General features: G+C 45.5%; 1 protein-coding gene across 3 annotated transcripts in view; it reads right to left on the bottom strand.

Moving 5' to 3' along the window:
• Positions 1-18,250, bottom strand: part of ATP9A (ATPase phospholipid transporting 9A) — a 174,773-nt gene that overhangs the window by 44,579 nt on the left and 111,944 nt on the right. For all 3 annotated transcript variants that reach the window (XM_084854164.1, XM_084854165.1, XM_084854163.1), the window contains exons 16-18: positions 7,845-7,937; positions 5,543-5,626; positions 1,403-1,573 (exon numbers count right to left, since the gene is read on the bottom strand). In XM_084854164.1, the coding sequence (XP_084710290.1) occupies positions 1,403-1,573; positions 5,543-5,626; positions 7,845-7,937 (348 nt within the window). The remainder of the gene's footprint in view (positions 1-1,402; positions 1,574-5,542; positions 5,627-7,844; positions 7,938-18,250) is intronic.

Raw genomic sequence — 18,250 nt, forward strand, 5'->3', positions numbered from 1 at the left:
CTTGGGAAGGAGTAAATCAAACTCCCTGGGCTTGTGGTAGTGCTGTGCTGAAAATTCCTCCCATGTGTTTTTCAACCATTCTCATTCAATTTGATAGAAAAGAAAGTGCTTTTGAACAGAAATTCAAAGGAGGAGAAATTTTGGAGAAATTCTCATGGACTGGGTTTGGGGTTCTTGTGTGTACCTTACTTATGAGGTGGCTGAGGGGTGTGCATGAGTGTCCTGTCTGTCATTGCACAATAATCTCTGTGGCAGCCTGTAGCCTCCTCAGCTTCCCGCACTTCAGTTAAAGCCATCATGAGGAAGATATCATGAGGCAATTCCTCCCATGGGGCTTTTTCAGTTCAGGAAGTGCAGGTGGCCTGGGAGGCTGCAGAGCAGTGGAAGGATGTGTAATAGAGAAAGAAAACACACACAGCACCCTTGGTCACCTCACAGTGATTAGGGAAGCTCAAAAATACCACCAAAAGAAATGCAAAATTCTGCCTCAAAAATGTGGAAGCCTCCACACAGCTGATGCTGTTGCCACTGAGAGAAGCAGTGCAGTAAACCAAAAACCCTCAGGAAAAAAAAAGAAGCAGCTGTGCGACAACCCCTGCCAATGATGAGCCCTATCTGTGAGAAACTGTTCAAGGATTTCTCCTCCCCTAGGAGAAATTTGGTGAAATTGTCCCCCCAATTTCTCTGCCAACAAACAGGCTGGAGAATTTTGAGAGGCCATTTGTGCACAACTCTACTTTGTGGTACCTGTCAGCCCTGGATTTAGTCTAGGTTGGCCACCCAGTCTGCTACCAGTCGCTCCACAAAACCTGCTGCTTGGAGCTGTCTGTCTGGGTTTTAATGTGCATTCCCCACTGCCTCTGCTGCAAAGGAAAATTTGCATTTTTAACTCCAGCATGGCATTTTTTTTTGCAGAGAGATGAGCAGCAGCTGAGCCTGGGTGGCTGGCTGCCACTTTGAGAATGGAACTCAGCTGAGAGGCCAAGATGTTGCAGAGGGCCCTGGAAGGCATTTCGCTCAAGGCCCCCTTCAAACCTGGCAGCGTTTACAGGCAGTTATTGATAAATACAGTTGTTATTTGAGCCAAACATTCTGCTATGATGATAGCTCATTTTATTTGCTGGGAAAATGCCATACTTCCGCCAAATGCTGCTACAATATCAATTGAGATTGCTGTGACGAGGGAGGTGCCGTAAGCATCATGGGCTCCTACCGGATGGTGCCTAGGCCATGACAGTCACACACAACATTATTAGCGCTATGGTCATGGCCAGGCCTAATGCAGTGGAATGCCGTTTCCTCCCTTTCCTCCAGTTCTCTCACTTGTGTTCATCACTGTGCTCTCAAGACTGGGAAAACTGCCCCAGCAACCTTCTGCTTTCCGTTTCTAGTTTAGCATTACCTTCATGCCGGCATTTCTCAGAGTTTCCAGAGTGGGCCTGACATCAGCCTGCAGTTGATCCTCCACTCCAGTTAGACACAGCAGCTCCATCTCCATCTCCAAGCTCTCGATCACAGTTGCCACCTTCAAGGAGCGGTCATGGACGCTCAGCTTTGCTTGGACGTAGCGTGCCTAGCAAGGCCACAAGGCAGATACCCAATCAATACTTGTCCAAACGCTATAAGCTTACACTAATGCAAAAATACATGCAGGAGACGCAGCAGTGAATAACAACTCCCTAAAGACCAGTTGCCAGCCATTAGACCAGGGGTGCTGAACCCCAGGCCTGGGGTCCCAATCCGGCTTGCCCAGGGTCCCAATCCAGCCTTCTGGGTTTTGCAGATGTCTCCCCCTTCCCTTTGCCCCCCCCCGCCCCTTTGCCCCAGTCATTTGCTGGGTTGCTTTTGTACAGTTTTTTCACCCATTCTAAAAGGTTGAAAATCCTATCCCGAGTCTTAAGTTACTGGCAATAAGAGCTTTAGGACGCAATCCTATGGGGATAGTTGGCTGCCTCTGAACTCATCTTCATCCACACTCCACCTGCCCTGCATTTGGGGCTAGATGGCCAATTTCGGCTGTCTAACTGGGGCGCCTTGGAGCAGGTCATGGGGGAGGCCGGATGGCGCATAGAAAGCGTCGCAATGGCACTTCCGCAGTCCCCTCCCCTCCCCCAGGAATGCCCCCTTTTCAGCCGCTCCACACTGCTCTTCTGACTCCGAGTGTGATACCCAGAAATCAAAAAATCCTATGGCCATCTAGATGCTGTCTAGCGGCCATAGGATTGTGCCCTTAAGCTACAATATGCTGATATGGGACCCCACCCCTTCTGTCTTCGGTTCCACCCACCACTGGAAAGCAACCCCTGGGAGCTTCTCCAAAATGGAAATTGGCCCTTGTGTCAAAAGAGGTTCAACATCCTTCCGTTAGATGGAATGGACTACCTAGAGCAAGGGACCAAACTCCTTCCCCCCTTCCCATTACTCACTTGCCACTGCCAACACAGCGACATAGGAAGCTGCCTTATACAGAGTCAGACCCTGGGTCCATCTAGCCCACTACTGTTGACACTGACTGGAAGCAATGGCTCTCCAGGGTTTCAGGCAGGGATTTTTCAAGCCCTATCTGGAAGTGCCAGGGATCGAATCTGGGACTTTCTACATGCAAAGCATGAGATCTACTATTGAAATATGATCCCTCCCTAACATATTGATAGGTAGCTGAAATCCCCAGGTCAGCATGCTACCAGGCCTGGGTAAAAGAGGAACACAGCAAGAAACAGATGAGTGGGGCAGCCCATGAGCTTTTAGCAGTTCCCCCTCCCTCCTGAAGCCAGGAGTGAAGGGACTGGCTAGGCCTGTGCTATGAGATTATTTATCTATTAGAAGAACATGGGTGAATGGCAAGCCAACTGGCTGCTACCCATAGTCTTGATGTGGCCCCACAAGCTGCCAGCTGGCTGCCATTGCTACAGAGACTAAGAGTACATCCAGACTAGCACTCTTGTCATAATTCATTTTTATTTCAGCTTTGTCCTTCTGTGCCCTGGAGTAAACTAGATAGCACCATCAACGGTGGAGATGTGGAAGACAACCTAGGAAGTGTAGAGCAGGAAAAGGTAAAGGGAGAGGAGAGTGAGAGAGGCAAGGGCAGCCCCTCCCAACTTGGTGCCCTCCAGATGTGTTGGACTACAACTCCCAGCATGCCCCAGCCAGGTGTGTCATTGATCCTACATGCACGTGTGTAGTCCAACACACCTGGAAGGCTCCAGGTTGGGAAGGCTGGGCAAGGGTAAGAGGGATAAACTTGTGCAAATGCTGGCACATATATACTTAGGCATGCACTTTTCATCACATCTTCCCACGTTGCCCATATATATGTATTACATGCGTCTGGTGCCTTTTCATAAAATATTCAATGGAACATCCAAATGGAAATAGACACAAAATAGCCCTAAATGGCTTGGGACCAGGTATCCCAAAGACCATCTTCTCCTGCCGGACTACTTCCTTTCTAAGATCATCTGCTGAGGCCCTGCTCTGGGCGCCTCCACCTTCAGAGTTAGATGGGTGCTACCCAATATAGTTGGGTGCCTATTTAGCCATGACACTCATGTTTATGGCACACCCTCTCCAAAGATGTTTGCCTGGTGCCAAGGTTGCTCCCATATTTTATGTGCCAGTTGAAACCTGGGTTTCCCCCCCCACCAAGTGTTTACATATACGGATGCTGCAGGCGTCCGATTCGGGCTCGAGGCTTGGTGATTTTTCACCGGCTTGGCCCCTGACGCCAGTCCGCAGATCCCTGTGCTCGCCTGACTCGGTGCTTGAGTCAGGCAAGCACAGGGATTCCTGCTCCCTCACCGTGCTGCCATTTTGTGCAAAAATGGTGGCTCGGCTTTTTACGGAAAGGCCAATTTTGAGCAAATGGCAGCTGTAAAGAGCCCATTTATGCAAAATTACAGGCATACATGGCCTATTTAGACCATTTACGCCTGTAATTTTGTGTAAATGGGGCTCTTTATGGCCACCATTTGCACAAAATCGGCCTTTCCCTAAAAGGCCAAGCCGCCATTTTTATGCAAAATGGCGGTTTGGTGATGGGGTGGGAGGCCGCTCACTGTTTGCCCATGGATCGCCTGGCGGCTCGCCACATGCAGCAAGCAGGGTCAGGCAGCCAGCACGGATCCAGCGAGTGGCATATGAAGCGGGATGAGGTGAGTTTGCCCACCCCGATTTACATATAAAAACTGTGGGAAAGTTTTTCGACTAAATGGTATTGTCATTGATCCTACACGCACGTTGTTAAGCAGGTATTGTTGTACTGCTGCTGTTAGCAGTTTTTGCTGCTTTGTATTGTTCATAACTTCTGTTTGCAGGCCATCTTGGAAATCATTTGATGGAAAGATAGGCTATAAATCTTTGGATGAAGCAATCAGAGAGTGGACATAGGAAGCTGCCTTGTACTGAGTCAGACCCTGGGTCCACCTACCCCAGTATTGTTGACACTGACTGGCAGCAATGGCTCTCCAGGGTTTCAGGCAGGGGTTTTTCCAGCCTTACCTGGAGATGCCAGGGATCGAACCTAGGAGTTTCTGCATGCAAAGCAGGTGCTCTACCACTGGGAGATTCTATGGCAGAGGAACTGCCACTTCAAAGCCCTGCTGTCTTGTGTCAGCCAGGTCAAAGGGTCGGGAGGGGCAGATTTCCCAGTTTTTATTTTCCCTGTTTGGCCTTTTAAATATTTTCTCTTCCTGTTGACACTAATGGGAGGAAAAATCAGTGTGCCATCTCCAAGGCTGGAGTACTTTTTCACCCTTTCTGGGGGTGGTCTTTGGAAGAAAAGGAAACATTGGATCTGTTGGATCCAGGGCCTTCCCTGATCTGCCCCGACACACCCCTTTTTACCCCCTTCCACTATAGAAACACGACCAGTGTTACCTCTCTCATACATTCCAGGGCTAAGTGAAACAGTCTCTAAGAGGGCTAAGTGAAACAGTCTCTATGTCATGTATAGAAGTCTTCCCAATCTGGAGCACTCTGGATGTGTTGGACTACAACTCTGTACGCCGCCCTGATATCTTAATGATACAGGGCGGGGTGCAAATGTTTTAAATAAATAATAAAAAATAAACTCCTAGCATGGCTGGCTGGGGAATGCTGGGAGTTGTAGTCCAACACAGCTGGAGGGTCCCAGGTTGGGGAAGGCTGATGGATAATCTATGGGATTTTCCACATGAGGCTTTTAAGCTGCACCTTTACTGAGGCTTCTGCTTTCAGATTCTTTGTAGGATTAAGCTCAGCTCCTTTACACGTGTTTATCAGGGTTTTTTCCTCCTCTTCCATTCTATATGTTCCATTACACAACCACTAGGTGGCGCTGTGGTGTAGTAGAATTATGCAATTGCACTAGGTTTCTATAACGCCATTCAGAAAAAAAAACTAGACTTTCCTCTTTAGGAAACCCCCCCACAATAATGGTTGCAAAGCATGAGAGAGCCCCTGGAGGAGGAGGATGTGATGTAAAGGACTGGCAAAATACCATGAGTGAGGAATCACAAGCACACAATAAAAGTCTTGAGTAGAAAGGCTCTCCATTACTTACCTCAAAATCTTGATATTGTTCCTCAGTCAGAGATTTCTTTGCTACTACAAGGACTCTCAGCCCTTCCCTTGCCATATTACCACACTGCAGATGAGAAAGAAATTGCAAATAAGGTCACTCACATCTCAATACGCAGCCCTGAAGCCAGCTACTTGCCATCAGAGCTAAAAATAAAAATAAAATAAGCCATGAGCCTAAGAAAATAATTGTTCCGTTATACAGGAACTAAATGGTCATTTGCCTCACTGTTTTCTCACACCGAGGGGAACTCAGGGCAGTTTTAAAGACACGTGGGGCAGAGACCCACAGGTCTCTTTCAGGGCCAAACTAGAAGTGATGTCATCCCAGAATGCAGGACACAGAATAATGGGCTCAAGTTACAGGAAGCCAGATTCCAGCTGAACATCAGGAAAAACTTCCTGACTGTTAGAGCAATATGACAATGGAACCAATTACCTAGGGAAGTAGTGGGTTCTCCCACACTGGTGGCATTCAAGATGAAGCTGGACAACCATCTGTCAGGGATGCTTTGACTTAGATTCCTGCACTGAGCAGGGAGTTGGACTTGATGGTCTTATAGGCACCTTCCTACTATTTTACGATTCTATGTTTGTCACACCTGGCATGCAAGATTCTTCTTTAACACATAGCCAGCACTATTTATTTACAATGGAAGGAACACACCCATTGGCACCTGGGTCCTGCACAGGTGTATACAGTGGCAGGATGAAGCGGGGCCTGGCCTCAGGATGATGTGCCAAGGGCTTGTAGCCCTGCTGCCCTCCTTCCAATGTGACCTCTGGGCTCGCTCACAGTGGTATAACTAGGACAAAGCAAAAGACAGCGTCCCAGCCAGCCGCACTTGCAGGAAGTGTGGGTGGCTGCTGAGACACCGCCATCTGCCCTCATCTGTGCCACTTTGCACAGGAGTTGCATCAGAGGGTTGGGAGGAGAGTGCTGTGGTTCTGCGGAAACAAAGATCCCTGGGGTCAGGGAGGAGGAGCGTGGGAAGGTGAGGCAAGAGGCAGAGAAACTCTCCTTGGCTGGGACAGCATGCAACAGCGGAGGAGGAGGAGTTGGAGGAAGGCAAGGCGAGCCACTGGTGTGACAGATGGCCTGAATGAGGAGGTAAGAAGAGGGTTAGCCAAGCTGTCACTCAGCCTCAGTCAGCGACTGCCTCTTATATAGGAGGTAAAGATGACAACCTTCCTACAGGGATAGTTATGGAGGAGGGGAGAAGAAGCATAAAAAGCAACTCCTTGGGCCCAGAGGCACAGGAGAGGGGAGAACCGAAGGGTCCTTCTTTATATAATATTATTAGAACTTCTACTTTTAGGCCAGGACTGCTGCCAGGCAAGATTCAAAGAGGGAGGTGAATAATTTAATGTTCTTCAAAACCATTTGTTGATTTGCTGCAGGCTGCTCTGGGGCTCTCTCATTCAGGTGGGCACAAAGAATGTTTTATTTCTTGGGCACCTGACCAGCCAGTCAGCTTTTGGTCTCCATGTGGGGCACAAACATGTTTTTTTAATTTCTCAAGCACAGCAGGCATTTCTCTTCCTCTCTCTGTTTAGGACACAGAGTCTTTTTTACTCTAATTCTGAAGGCTAGGCTGAGTTTTTTATGTTGCACATTATTGCTCACATTGTATTCCATTAACTAATTGAATATTTTAAGATTCCTGTTGCCCCCTTGGGTCCTCTTCTATCAGATTTTGGGTGACTGCAGCAACTCCTTCATACATCTATATCCAGCTTGTCCTTGGAAAACTCAGAGCAGCTCACAGGGGGTTCCCAATGCTTTCCCTTCCAGGCACCAATGGAAGTCCAAACCTGCTTAGCATTGATCAGTTTGCAGATGCTCAGGCCCAGGGGCCAAATCCAGCCCTTTGGGCTCCCCAGATGGTCATGCCTTCTTTCCCTAATCACTGATTGTCAGTGGTTTCCCAGCTTTTGTGCAGCCTTTTCCCAGTTCCAGAAGGTTGAAATGTCTCTTCTAAGGCTTAGATACTGCCAGTAAGAGCTTAAAGCTAAGATAAAATAGGCTGGTATGTTTGGTATGTGGGCCTCATCCTTTTAGCTTTTGGCCCCGCCCACTACCGGCATGTGGCCCCCGAGAGTTTCTCTGAAATGAGATTCAGCCCTCCGGCTGAAAGAGGTTCTGCATCCCTGGGTTACAGCATCAGGTGCTCCCAGAGTGTTCCCTGGAGTAAATCTGCTGAATAGCCAACCCCTCATTGCACCGATGGGAATTTCATACTTAAGAATAAATCAGACATGGTACCAGACTGGCTGCTCCATACCTCTTCCTCAAGCCAGTCATTGTATTGAACAATGCCAGCCATCACCACATCAGCCCCTTTCATGTAGAACGTTATTTCCCCTGTAGATTCATCCTGAAAGACACAGTAGGGAAAGAAGAAGAAAGAAATAGAAACGTAAGCTTTGTAGGCAACCTGTTTTAGCATCGGTACTTAGTATGCATTTATTTCAATAATTTATTTTCGACGCCTTCGATACCATATTGTACGCCACCCCAAGAAGGATAATCTCAGAACAAAAGTACAATAATCCAACAAACAAAATATAAACAGCTAGTCTAATAATAAGAACAACAACAACAACAATATAGCAGCAGAATAACAGGGAATAAATAAAAGAAACGCAAAACACAGCTTAAAAGGTTAAAATCACCTGTAAAAAAAGGAAACATCTTTTTCTAGCACTGAAAAGACAACAAAGTGGTGCCATGCGGATAGAATTTAATAGAATGTACCACACTTCTAGATCCTGTTCCAGTTATGCTCCCCCACCTCCCCATTTTGCACGCTACACAGGAATCAACTTAGTCACCAAGACAGGCGTGGGCAACTTGTGGCCCTCCAGAAGTTTTGACCCTCCAGATGTTTTGAAATTCAGCTGTAGCCAGCATTGCCAATGGTGAGGGATCATGGGAGTTGTAGGCCAACACATCTGGGGGGCCACAAGTTGCCTACCCCTGCTGCAGAAGAACCACTGCCTATACCAGAGCATCTACTTAATTCAGATATTATCAGTTTGTAAGCTATGCTTAGCCTGGATGATTAAGAGGCAATATGATAGCCATCTTCAGATATCTGAAGGCTGTCTAATAAGATGGTGGAGTAAGTTTGTTCTCTGTTGCTTCAGATGGTAGGATCAAACCCAACAGATTTTAATTACAAAAAAGGGGATTTCAACTGGAGCAAAGAATAAAAGGAACATGGTGGTCGGAGTCTACTACCAACCACCCAACCAAGCAGAAGACGAGGATGAAACTTCTGAAAAGCAAATAGTCAATGTTTCAAGGAAGTATTATGTAGTAGTAATGGGGGACTTCAATTTCCCCAATATCTGTTGGGAGACAAATTCTGCAAGACATGGCCCCTCCAGGAAATTCCTGACTTGTGTTGCTGATAACTTCCTCCTATAGAAAGTAGAGGAAAGAACTAGAGGATTGGCTATCCTTGACTTGATGCTAACCAACAGAGATGACTTAGTGGATAAAGTAGCAGTTACGGGAACTCCGGGGGAAAGCGACCATGTTATACTTGAGTTCTTGGTTCTAAAGGAAGCAAAAGCTGAGTGTAGCTAAACATGTACCTTGGATTTTAGGAAGGCCAATTTTAATAAACTCAGAACAATGATAAGTAAGGTCCCATGGCAAGTGACTCTAATGAGAAAAGGAGTCCAAGATGGGTGGGAGCTTTTAAAAAAGGAAATTCTAAAGGCACAATTACAAACAATTCCAACAAGAAAAAAGGCGGAACACAACAGAAGAAGCCAATGTGGCTTCACAAAAAGCTTAGAGATGACCTGAAAACAAAAAAGGACACATATAGAAGGTGGAAGAAGGCCAAGCTACAAATGAAGGGTACAGGCAGGTAGCACAGAATTGCAGGGATGGCATCAGGAAGGCTAAAGCTGAGAACAAGCTGAGGTTAGAGAGGGATGCTAAAAGCAACAAAAAGGCTTTCTTCACATACGTGCATAGTAAAAGCCAGAGGAAAGAAATAGTGGTTCAACTATTCAGTGAGGATGGCAAAATGATAATAGATAACAAAGAAAAGGCAGAAGTGCTCAATTCCTATTTTGGCTCAGTCTTCTCCCAAAAGAGGGTCAATGAGCCCCCTGACAAAGGCAAAGTACAGGCCAAAGGGGCAGGATTGCAGCTTGAGGTCAATAGGCATATGGTCCAGAAACACTCAGTTACTTTGAACGAGTTCAAATCTCCAGGGCCAGACGAACTGCATCCTAGAGTAATAAAGGAACTGGCAGAAGAACTCTCAGAACCACTGCCTATTATCTTTGAGAAATCATGGAGGATGGGTGAAGGTGCCAGGTGATTGGAAGAGGGCTAATGTTGTCCCAATCTTCAAAAAGGGTAAAAAGGAGGGAACTACAGACCAGTCAGTCTGACATCAATCCCTGGGAAAATTCTGGAGCAGATGATAAAGCAATCCATCTGGAAGCACCTTGAAAACAATGCAGTGATTACTCGAAGCCAACATGGATTTGTCAAGAACAAATCCTGCCAGACTAATCCGATCTCATTTTTTGATCGGGTAACCTCCCTTGTGGACCGTGGGAATGCTGTGGACATAATCAACTTTTGCAAAGCTTTCGACAAAGTGCCCCATGATATCCTGATGAGCAAACTAGCTCAAAGTGGGCTAGGTGAAATAACTATCAGGTGGATCCACAGCTCGCTACAGAATAGCGAGTGAATAAGCACAAAGAGTGCTTATCAATGGGATCTTCTCCAACTGGGGAGAGATAACGAGTGGGTACCGCAGGGCTCAGTCCTGGGCCCAGTGCTCTTCAACATTTTTATTAATGACTTGGATGAGGAAGTGCAGGGAATGCTGATCAAATTTGCAGATGACACAAAATTGGGCAGGATAGCTAATACCTTGGAAGACAGAAACAAAATTCAAAGAGATCTTGATAGGCTGGAGTGCTAGGCAGAAAACAACAGAAAAGCTGTCACAGAGAGGAAGGCCAGGATCTCTTCTTGATCATCCCAGAGTGCAGGACATAGAATAATGGGCTCAAGTTACAGGAAGCCAGATTCCGGCTGAACATCAGGAAAAACTTCCTGACTGTTAGAACAATACGACAATGTAACCAATGACCTAGGGAGGTGGTGGGCTCTCCCACACCGGAGGCATTCAAGATGAAGCTGGACAGCCATCTGTCAGGGATGCTTTGACTTAGATTCCTGCACTGAGCAGGGGGTTGGATCGATGGCCTTGTAGGCCCCTTCCAACCCTACTGTTCTATGATTCTAAGAATGTTCTGATGGTATGATCTGTTTGGGACACTGGGACAGATTGCCTCGGAAGGTGGTGGACTCTCCTTCATTAGAGGTTTTTAAGCAGAGGCTTGATGGCCACCTATCAGGGATGCTGTCCCAGTGAATTTCTTGTATTGGCAGGTGGTTGGACTAGATCAGGGATGGGCAACTTGTGGTCATCCAGATGTTTTGGCCTGCAACTCCCATCAGTCCTAGACAGCATAGTCAATGGTGAGGGAAGAAGGGAGTTGTAGGCCAAAGCATCTGGAGGGCCACAAGCTGTCCATCTCTGGACTAGATGATGTTTGAGGTCCTTTGAATTCTATGATTCTAAGGGCTGGTACTAGCAATCATCAGATGAAATGGCAAACATGTGTCTGTGCTGTGCCACTATATACACAGGTGGGTTCTCAATGACTGAATGTTGCAATAAAATAAAATTCCCACATATGGAAAACTAGCATGTCAAGCAGAAGGATTATAGCCAAGCCTGACAGATTCGCCATGTGCCAGGAATCTCTTTTGTAGGGAAAAGCATTCAGTGATGTAAGCCTCCACCTGTAGTCTGAAGTGGTACAGTTGAGTAACGCAATGACCATCTCCTCTTCTCTTTGTGAGAACTAAGCCTGTGTTAACAACAGGTGGTATTGGCTGACGTCCCAGGCTGATGTCAGATTCCCACCATTCTGTATGGAAAAAGGTCACTCCTTTTTCCTCATTCCAATCATTCTCTTGCCTAGTAGAAAACATTATTTCTACTCATTTTTAGTATTTAAACACACACACACGTACATGTAGTTTTAACATTTTCCCTCATATATTTACATTTAAATTTTTATTCTGTTATTGTTGTGTTTTTAATTGTATTTTATGCACTGCTTTTATTATTGTTTTGATCAAGTTTTATTTATGATTGTAAGCTGCCTTGAGTGCCATTTTTCTTGGCAGAAAGGCAGGGTGCAAATCAAATCAAACAATCAAACTAACGAATATTAAATCACTGAACTAAGGCTGCAATTCTGTCGCTGCTTACCAGGGAGTAAGCCCTGTTGAACGCAACGGGACCGACTTTTAAGTAGACATGTATACTCAGTGATAAAGCTAGATGTACATACATGATTGTGCTGTAAATGAGGAATATCCACTTGTATTCAGATTAAATCTGAATGGACCCATATCTTCTATTCAGACATTATGCAAAACGTTTGCTCCTGTTTACAGAGGATTATGTTCTTCCTGACACCAGCCCAAAGTTAAACCCAGATAGTGTCTCCACTCAAGGAGACAGGAAACAACCTGAAGTGAAGGCACCCTTAGCCACGTAGCATGGATGATTCCCTTTGCCCAGTTTAGACCAATCTAGCATCTCTTTGGGTGTGAGCTTCACAAACTGGGCCCATTTTTCAAGAAAATGGTTTTTCTGCTGTTCTTTTGCAGACTGGGCTGGGGTCTTCAAACTTCTGTGTGATAGCATTGTTCCAAGGCTGCAACCAACACAGAGTTGAACATGCTTAAGCCCCTTGAAATCAATGGGTTTATACACATTTAACACCAAGTTGGATTATGGACCATATCTTTTGTGGAACTCCTGGATAGCACATTATGGTTCATCTGTGGGTTTCACCTTACTTCTGTAAAGGGGTCAATTGTCCATATGTCAATGAAAACTTCCACTTAGAGGCCAGCAATGGAGGCCAGAAAAAATAGCTGTGAAATAAAAGATTGTTGGCATCAGTTAAGATAGATGTTTGCGTATTAAATGGGTTAAACTGTTAAGAAACGTTTTTAAAACTTTTCGGTAGGAAACTGAACAGAGACTCCACTTCCTGTGGTATAGAACTAGCTTTATGATAGTTTAGATCTTTTGTCCAATATAAATACCATATCAACTATCTCCTTGCATTAGTCATTTCCTCTCACCAAGTTCAGTAGGAGGTTAGCACGTTCCCATGTTATGGCACGATTACAACTATAAATCTGCAGAAAGATTTGCCAGTTGTATTGTTTCTCAACCACATCTTTTTCCACCATGGTCTGATTTTGGCCACATTTCAAAGGCCTTCACACACACACACACACACACACACACTCCCATTTGACATATGACAATAGCACTCTCTGAGTTGCAAAGAAAACATACTTCATTCCAATTCCACAGTAAGAGTGAGAGAGAGACAGAAAGAGAGAGAATGGAAACTTTTTGTGGTTGAACAAACAACTACCTCTTTACCAACAAGAGACAGCATCAACAGTAAGGCTAGATTGTTAGTTATAATGGGACCTCTTGGACCCATTAGAGGCCAAGGAGCTTCTAATGTTTATCCCTTAAGGAGCAGACAATGCAAAACCAAAAGGGAGACAATGATTGCTATTTTTTCTTGTAATTACCATGCAAATCTTTGGAGGTAGCTGGAGAATCTGAAAATGTTATTTGAAATTTTCAACCCTGCCCCAAAGGCTAGACATAAAATAGCAAATGTGTTTAAATATCAGCCTTAAGAACATAAGAAGAGCCATGCTGGATCAGACCAAGAGTCCATCGAGTCCAGCATTCACACAGTAGCCAACCAGCTACCTATGGGAATCTCATAAGCAGGGCATCAGCGTAATAGCACCCTCCTGCTCGTGTTCCCAACTGATATACAGAGGTATACCGCCTCCGATTTTGGAGGTAGCATATATTTATGACTCATAGACATTGATAGCCTTATCCTTAAACAATGTACTTGGCTAACTTGATCCATCACTTTCCCACGGACTAGTAAGAAGATTTTGAGAAGTAAGAAGATTTGGGGATGTGGTGAAATGTGTGAGAATGAGGCTTTGTGCACCCCATTCCTCGTTGCTACTCCATATAGGCTGCATTTGGACATCACGATACCACATGTTGGGTTAATAAGCTACATACATTAGCTTATTTTTGAAAAAGTCCACAATCCCCCACCACACAAACAGGCTAATAAGCTACTGTGAGCAGTTTATTAAGTTACTGTGTGTAATTTGATTCACCCCCCTGCCCCCTGTCCAGCTGCAGTCCTCCTGCCTGAGCAGTGCCACTGTTTCACCTCTAAAGTGCTGGAAGTTTGCAGTTGGGTGGCACCTGATCTAACATCAAAGCCCTGTGCAACTACCCACCAAGGGCCAAAAATCCTGAGTGCATCAAAAAGGGGGTGGTGGCTATAAAACTTTGGGGGTTTGCAGGATCAGGACAAAAAATCACGCACAGCCTCTTCTAATTGGGAGGCACCAGATCCAACAGCAAAACCCTGCACAATTACCCCAGAGGAGCAAAAATCCCAAGTGCACCAAAAAGGGGGTGGCGGCTATAAACTCTTAGGGGTTTGCAGGATTGGGACAAAGCTTCACATGCAGCCTCTACTAGTTGGGAGGCACCCGATGCACCATCAAAACCCTGTGCAGTTACACCAGAAGAGGTACACCAAATCCCAGGTACACCAAAAAGGGCGTGGCACAGATAAACCCTTGGGGTTTGCAGGATCAAGACAAAACCCTCAATTGTGCATTTCCCCCCAAAGCCATTGCTGGCATAGACACCTTTATTGTCATCAAAATTGAGGACAGTAAGCTGGAGTTGCACATTTCACACATACACACACACACACCAGGCATTGCTGGCAGACCCGCTTCTGTTCTCTATAGCACTGAAGCGCTATAGTGCAATTGCAAAGCGCAATCCCCCCCAATAACCATTTTGCTTCTTTGTGGAAAAGTGACCAGAGAGGGGGAAAGGGTGTGGGAGCTATAACTCCCTCACAGCTGGAATGGGGCGAAATTGCACAGGTGGGGTGCCCTCATGGGGAGTCTTCAGATGCTGTGGCGGATAATCATGGAACTGCACTTCTTCATGGAAAAACGAGCAGTTCTTCCCCTATTCCCCAATTTGCACAGTGTCAAAGTAGCGATCAGGGAAGCCTGTCATTGTGTACCTTTGCTGTAGCAGGGTAGCATGATAGTGTGAGGCCGTCAATGTAGTAGGGAAAACCTGTTATTTTGTAACTGTTGCGTGGTATCGGGAAAGGCTGTGTTTGCTTGGCTGCAGTTGTCCCTGCTTGTCAGATCTCGGAAAAAGGGCTCTAAAGGCTGGAGCAGAGCGGTCGTAGTGGTTTTGGCTGCTCTTGCCAGCCAACTCTGCAGGTGACTGGAATAAGCCAAGGTGAACGCCAGATGACATGATTAACTCATGGTGGGTTAAATAACTGTTACTGCAGACCATGGGTTATCAGAGTGGGTTATTTCAGCCAAATAAGCCATCATGGATTAAAGAATTCTCGACAGACGACACGATAACCAACGATGGGTTAAATAAGCCACCATGGCTTGTTTAACCCATCGTGGGTTATCGTGTCATCCAAACCCAGTCATAAGAGTAGCCAGGTGTCCTAATTTATAGAGTCACGGTCTTCCCCACTATGGTGAGACATATTATATTTTTATTTAAATTATAGTTATAATTTCTTAATCTGCAACTACACACATAAATTAACACCTGCACATTTTATGCAAACATGTGTCCACTTTGTATTCATTTTTTGGCGATGCATTGCCTCTTTTTTGGCAATGCATAAATGGTCACCCAATCTCCATATTGGACAAAACAGAACGTTTTCATCTTTCTGCGCCTTCCAAAGGGAAGATGCACACACTGGAAGCTTGCATATTTTCTGTACTCAGGAAACAAGAACCACCAGAGACATCACCTGGCTAGATGGGAACTTTGTGATCTTTTTTTGTTCTACGCGCTCCTTGCCTTTTTGCAGGTGAGAAAGTTTCAACGCACGGTGCTGCTTCTCACATCTGCTGAGATTCCACCTATGGCATAACTGCTGAAAGGAAGAGAAGCTCTACTGCACAATCTAGCAATGTGGCTATCCAGGGCCCAAGACAGACATTACCTTAAATATGTGTCTAGCAACTGTGTCTTCTTTTCATTTTTACTCTAGAGTAAGCATAGGGGGCCCAATCCAGGTCCTGATCTGGATTGGAGCCCCTGCACCTACTCAAGAGTATAAAATGATGGGGGAAAATGACATAGCTGCTAGACACACATTTAAAGTAATGTCTGTTCTGGCCCCCGGTCAACTGACAAAGAGTTCCTGCAACGTGAAGTCAGTCCATTGCCAAAATCACAAAGTATCTTCAGCATGCAGACCAGCACACTAGTATTTCAGAACTGTTGCACAAACCTACAATGATGTGAACAAAATGGGGAAAAAAACAATGGCCAATGCAAAACAAACCCTTCCCGGTGTCTGGCTGCTATTTCATATTCTGTCATGCAGAGGCTCCCAGCTTGGGGAGACCTATTCACATTCAGCAGCTGCAGCCTGTCTGTAAACCATCACAGACTGACTTGGGAGTTGCAAAACAGCTTGCTTCTACATGTGGTGGCTGCATGCAAGTGGAGCAGTGAGCTAATGCATGGTGGAGTTTAAAAAGGCCATCACCTGCCAGGTGGTTTGGTGAAAAGGAGGTCCTGAAAAGTAGTTTTCCAGTGGAGAATGCCACTGATAATGGTAGTGATTGATAATCACCACCAACCATTATTTTAGTGTTAAATATTATACTTATATCCCACTCTTATAAGGGCTACCAGTGGCCTCGCATCCAAGGTACTGACCAGGCCCAAACCTGCTCAGGGCGCAATCCTATGCAGGTTTAGACAGAAAAAAAGTCCTACAACTCCCAGCATGTCCCAGCCAGCTATGCTGGGGCTGGGGCATACTGGGAGTTGTAGGACATTTTTCTGTCTAAATCTGCATAGGATTGCGCTCTTAGTTTCAACAATGATGCAGTATCTGGTTGCTGCAGCCCATTTCCTGGGCTCCTGAAAGCATATTTTTGAGAGCTCGTGTCAAGAGTAAGTCCTCCCCCACCATGAACTCACCAGGTGGCTGACCATTATTTCTCAGCCTCAGTCCCCTTTATCTGAAATATGGGAATAATTCTTACCCACCTTACAGGGTTGATGTAGGGATCACAAAGCACTGTGAATGTTTTAAACTAAAGCATGATGTAAATGCTAAATATATTTGTATTGTTGTTTTTATTTCCCCTCTTTCCTCCAAGGAGCTCAAAGGCAGCATACATGGTCCACCCCCTCTCCTCATTTTATCTTCACAACAACCCTGTAAGGTAGGTTAGGGCTGAGAGAATGACTGGTCCAAGGACACCCAGTGAGCTTCAGGATTGAGTTGGAATTTGATTCTGGGTCTCCCCAGTCATAGTCTGGCAGTCGTAGCCACTACACCACACTAACTTTTTAATTCTAATACGAACTATAATTATATAATGTTATATGACAGCTATGCAAAGCAACTTATTTGTAATTTCTAAGAGAGAGAGAAAGAGAGAGAGAGAGAATACATATATCTGCCTTCCCTAACCTAGCACCTTCTGGATGTGTTGTACTATAACTCCCATCACCCCAGCATGGTGGGTGGGGATGATGGGATCTGTAGTCCAACACATATGGAGGGTGCTGGATTGGGGCTGATATACACAGTGATCCAGATGTGTTGGACTACAAATCCCATCATCTGACATTCATTTACCATGTCCAGAGTTACCTACCGTTGCATGTAGGTGTCCTTATTCCCATATCAATATATAACAATATCCATGAAGCAATCAACTGTCTACATTAGTAACATGAGAATATACGTAACCAGCCTTTCACAACCCAGCCACTCCTTGTAGTCCAACCCATCTGGAGAGCACCAGGTTGGGAAAGACTGCCATATCTTGTTGGACTGTGTCATTATTCACGGGCTGCAAACTAACAGGAGAATCCACAGAAACCACAGAGCCACCTCCACCTCTCTTTATGATAATCAGCTGACCATCCACTGTGATTCTAATGTAGAGTGTTTGACCTTTACAAAACATTGACTTAAAAGAGAAACCCCAGTGCTAATTTAATCTCATAGCTGTGTGGTTAGACATGTAGCAGCTTTTGAAAATGTAAAATCTCAGCTGAGAAATCTGATGAGACGGGGTGGGCAGATGATAGATCTGGATCTACTGGTAAATCTCTGGGTGTTTTGCAGCAGCGTGGCAAGGATTTCTGGCTCCCAATTGTTTAAGCATAGTAGCAACAAAATAACTCCCCTCCCGCTAAATTACACAAAGAGTGTTCAAACTACCGCACAATTGCGCTCATTTCACATGCCAGCAAGGTGATGCTCAAAATCCTACAAGCTAGGCTTCAGCAGTATGCGAACCGAGAACTACCGGAAGTACAAGCTGGGTTTAGAAGAGGCAGAGGAACTAGAGATCAAATCGCCAACATTCGCTGCATCATGGAGAAAGCAAGAGAATTCCAGAAAAACGTCTATTTCTGCTTCATTGACTACGCTAAAGCCTTTGATTGTGTGG

This window comes from Heloderma suspectum, chromosome 4, assembly GCF_057233095.1.
Source record: "Heloderma suspectum isolate Gila_16-S chromosome 4, 16-S_ref, whole genome shotgun sequence".
Lineage (NCBI taxonomy): Eukaryota > Metazoa > Chordata > Lepidosauria > Squamata > Helodermatidae > Heloderma > Heloderma suspectum.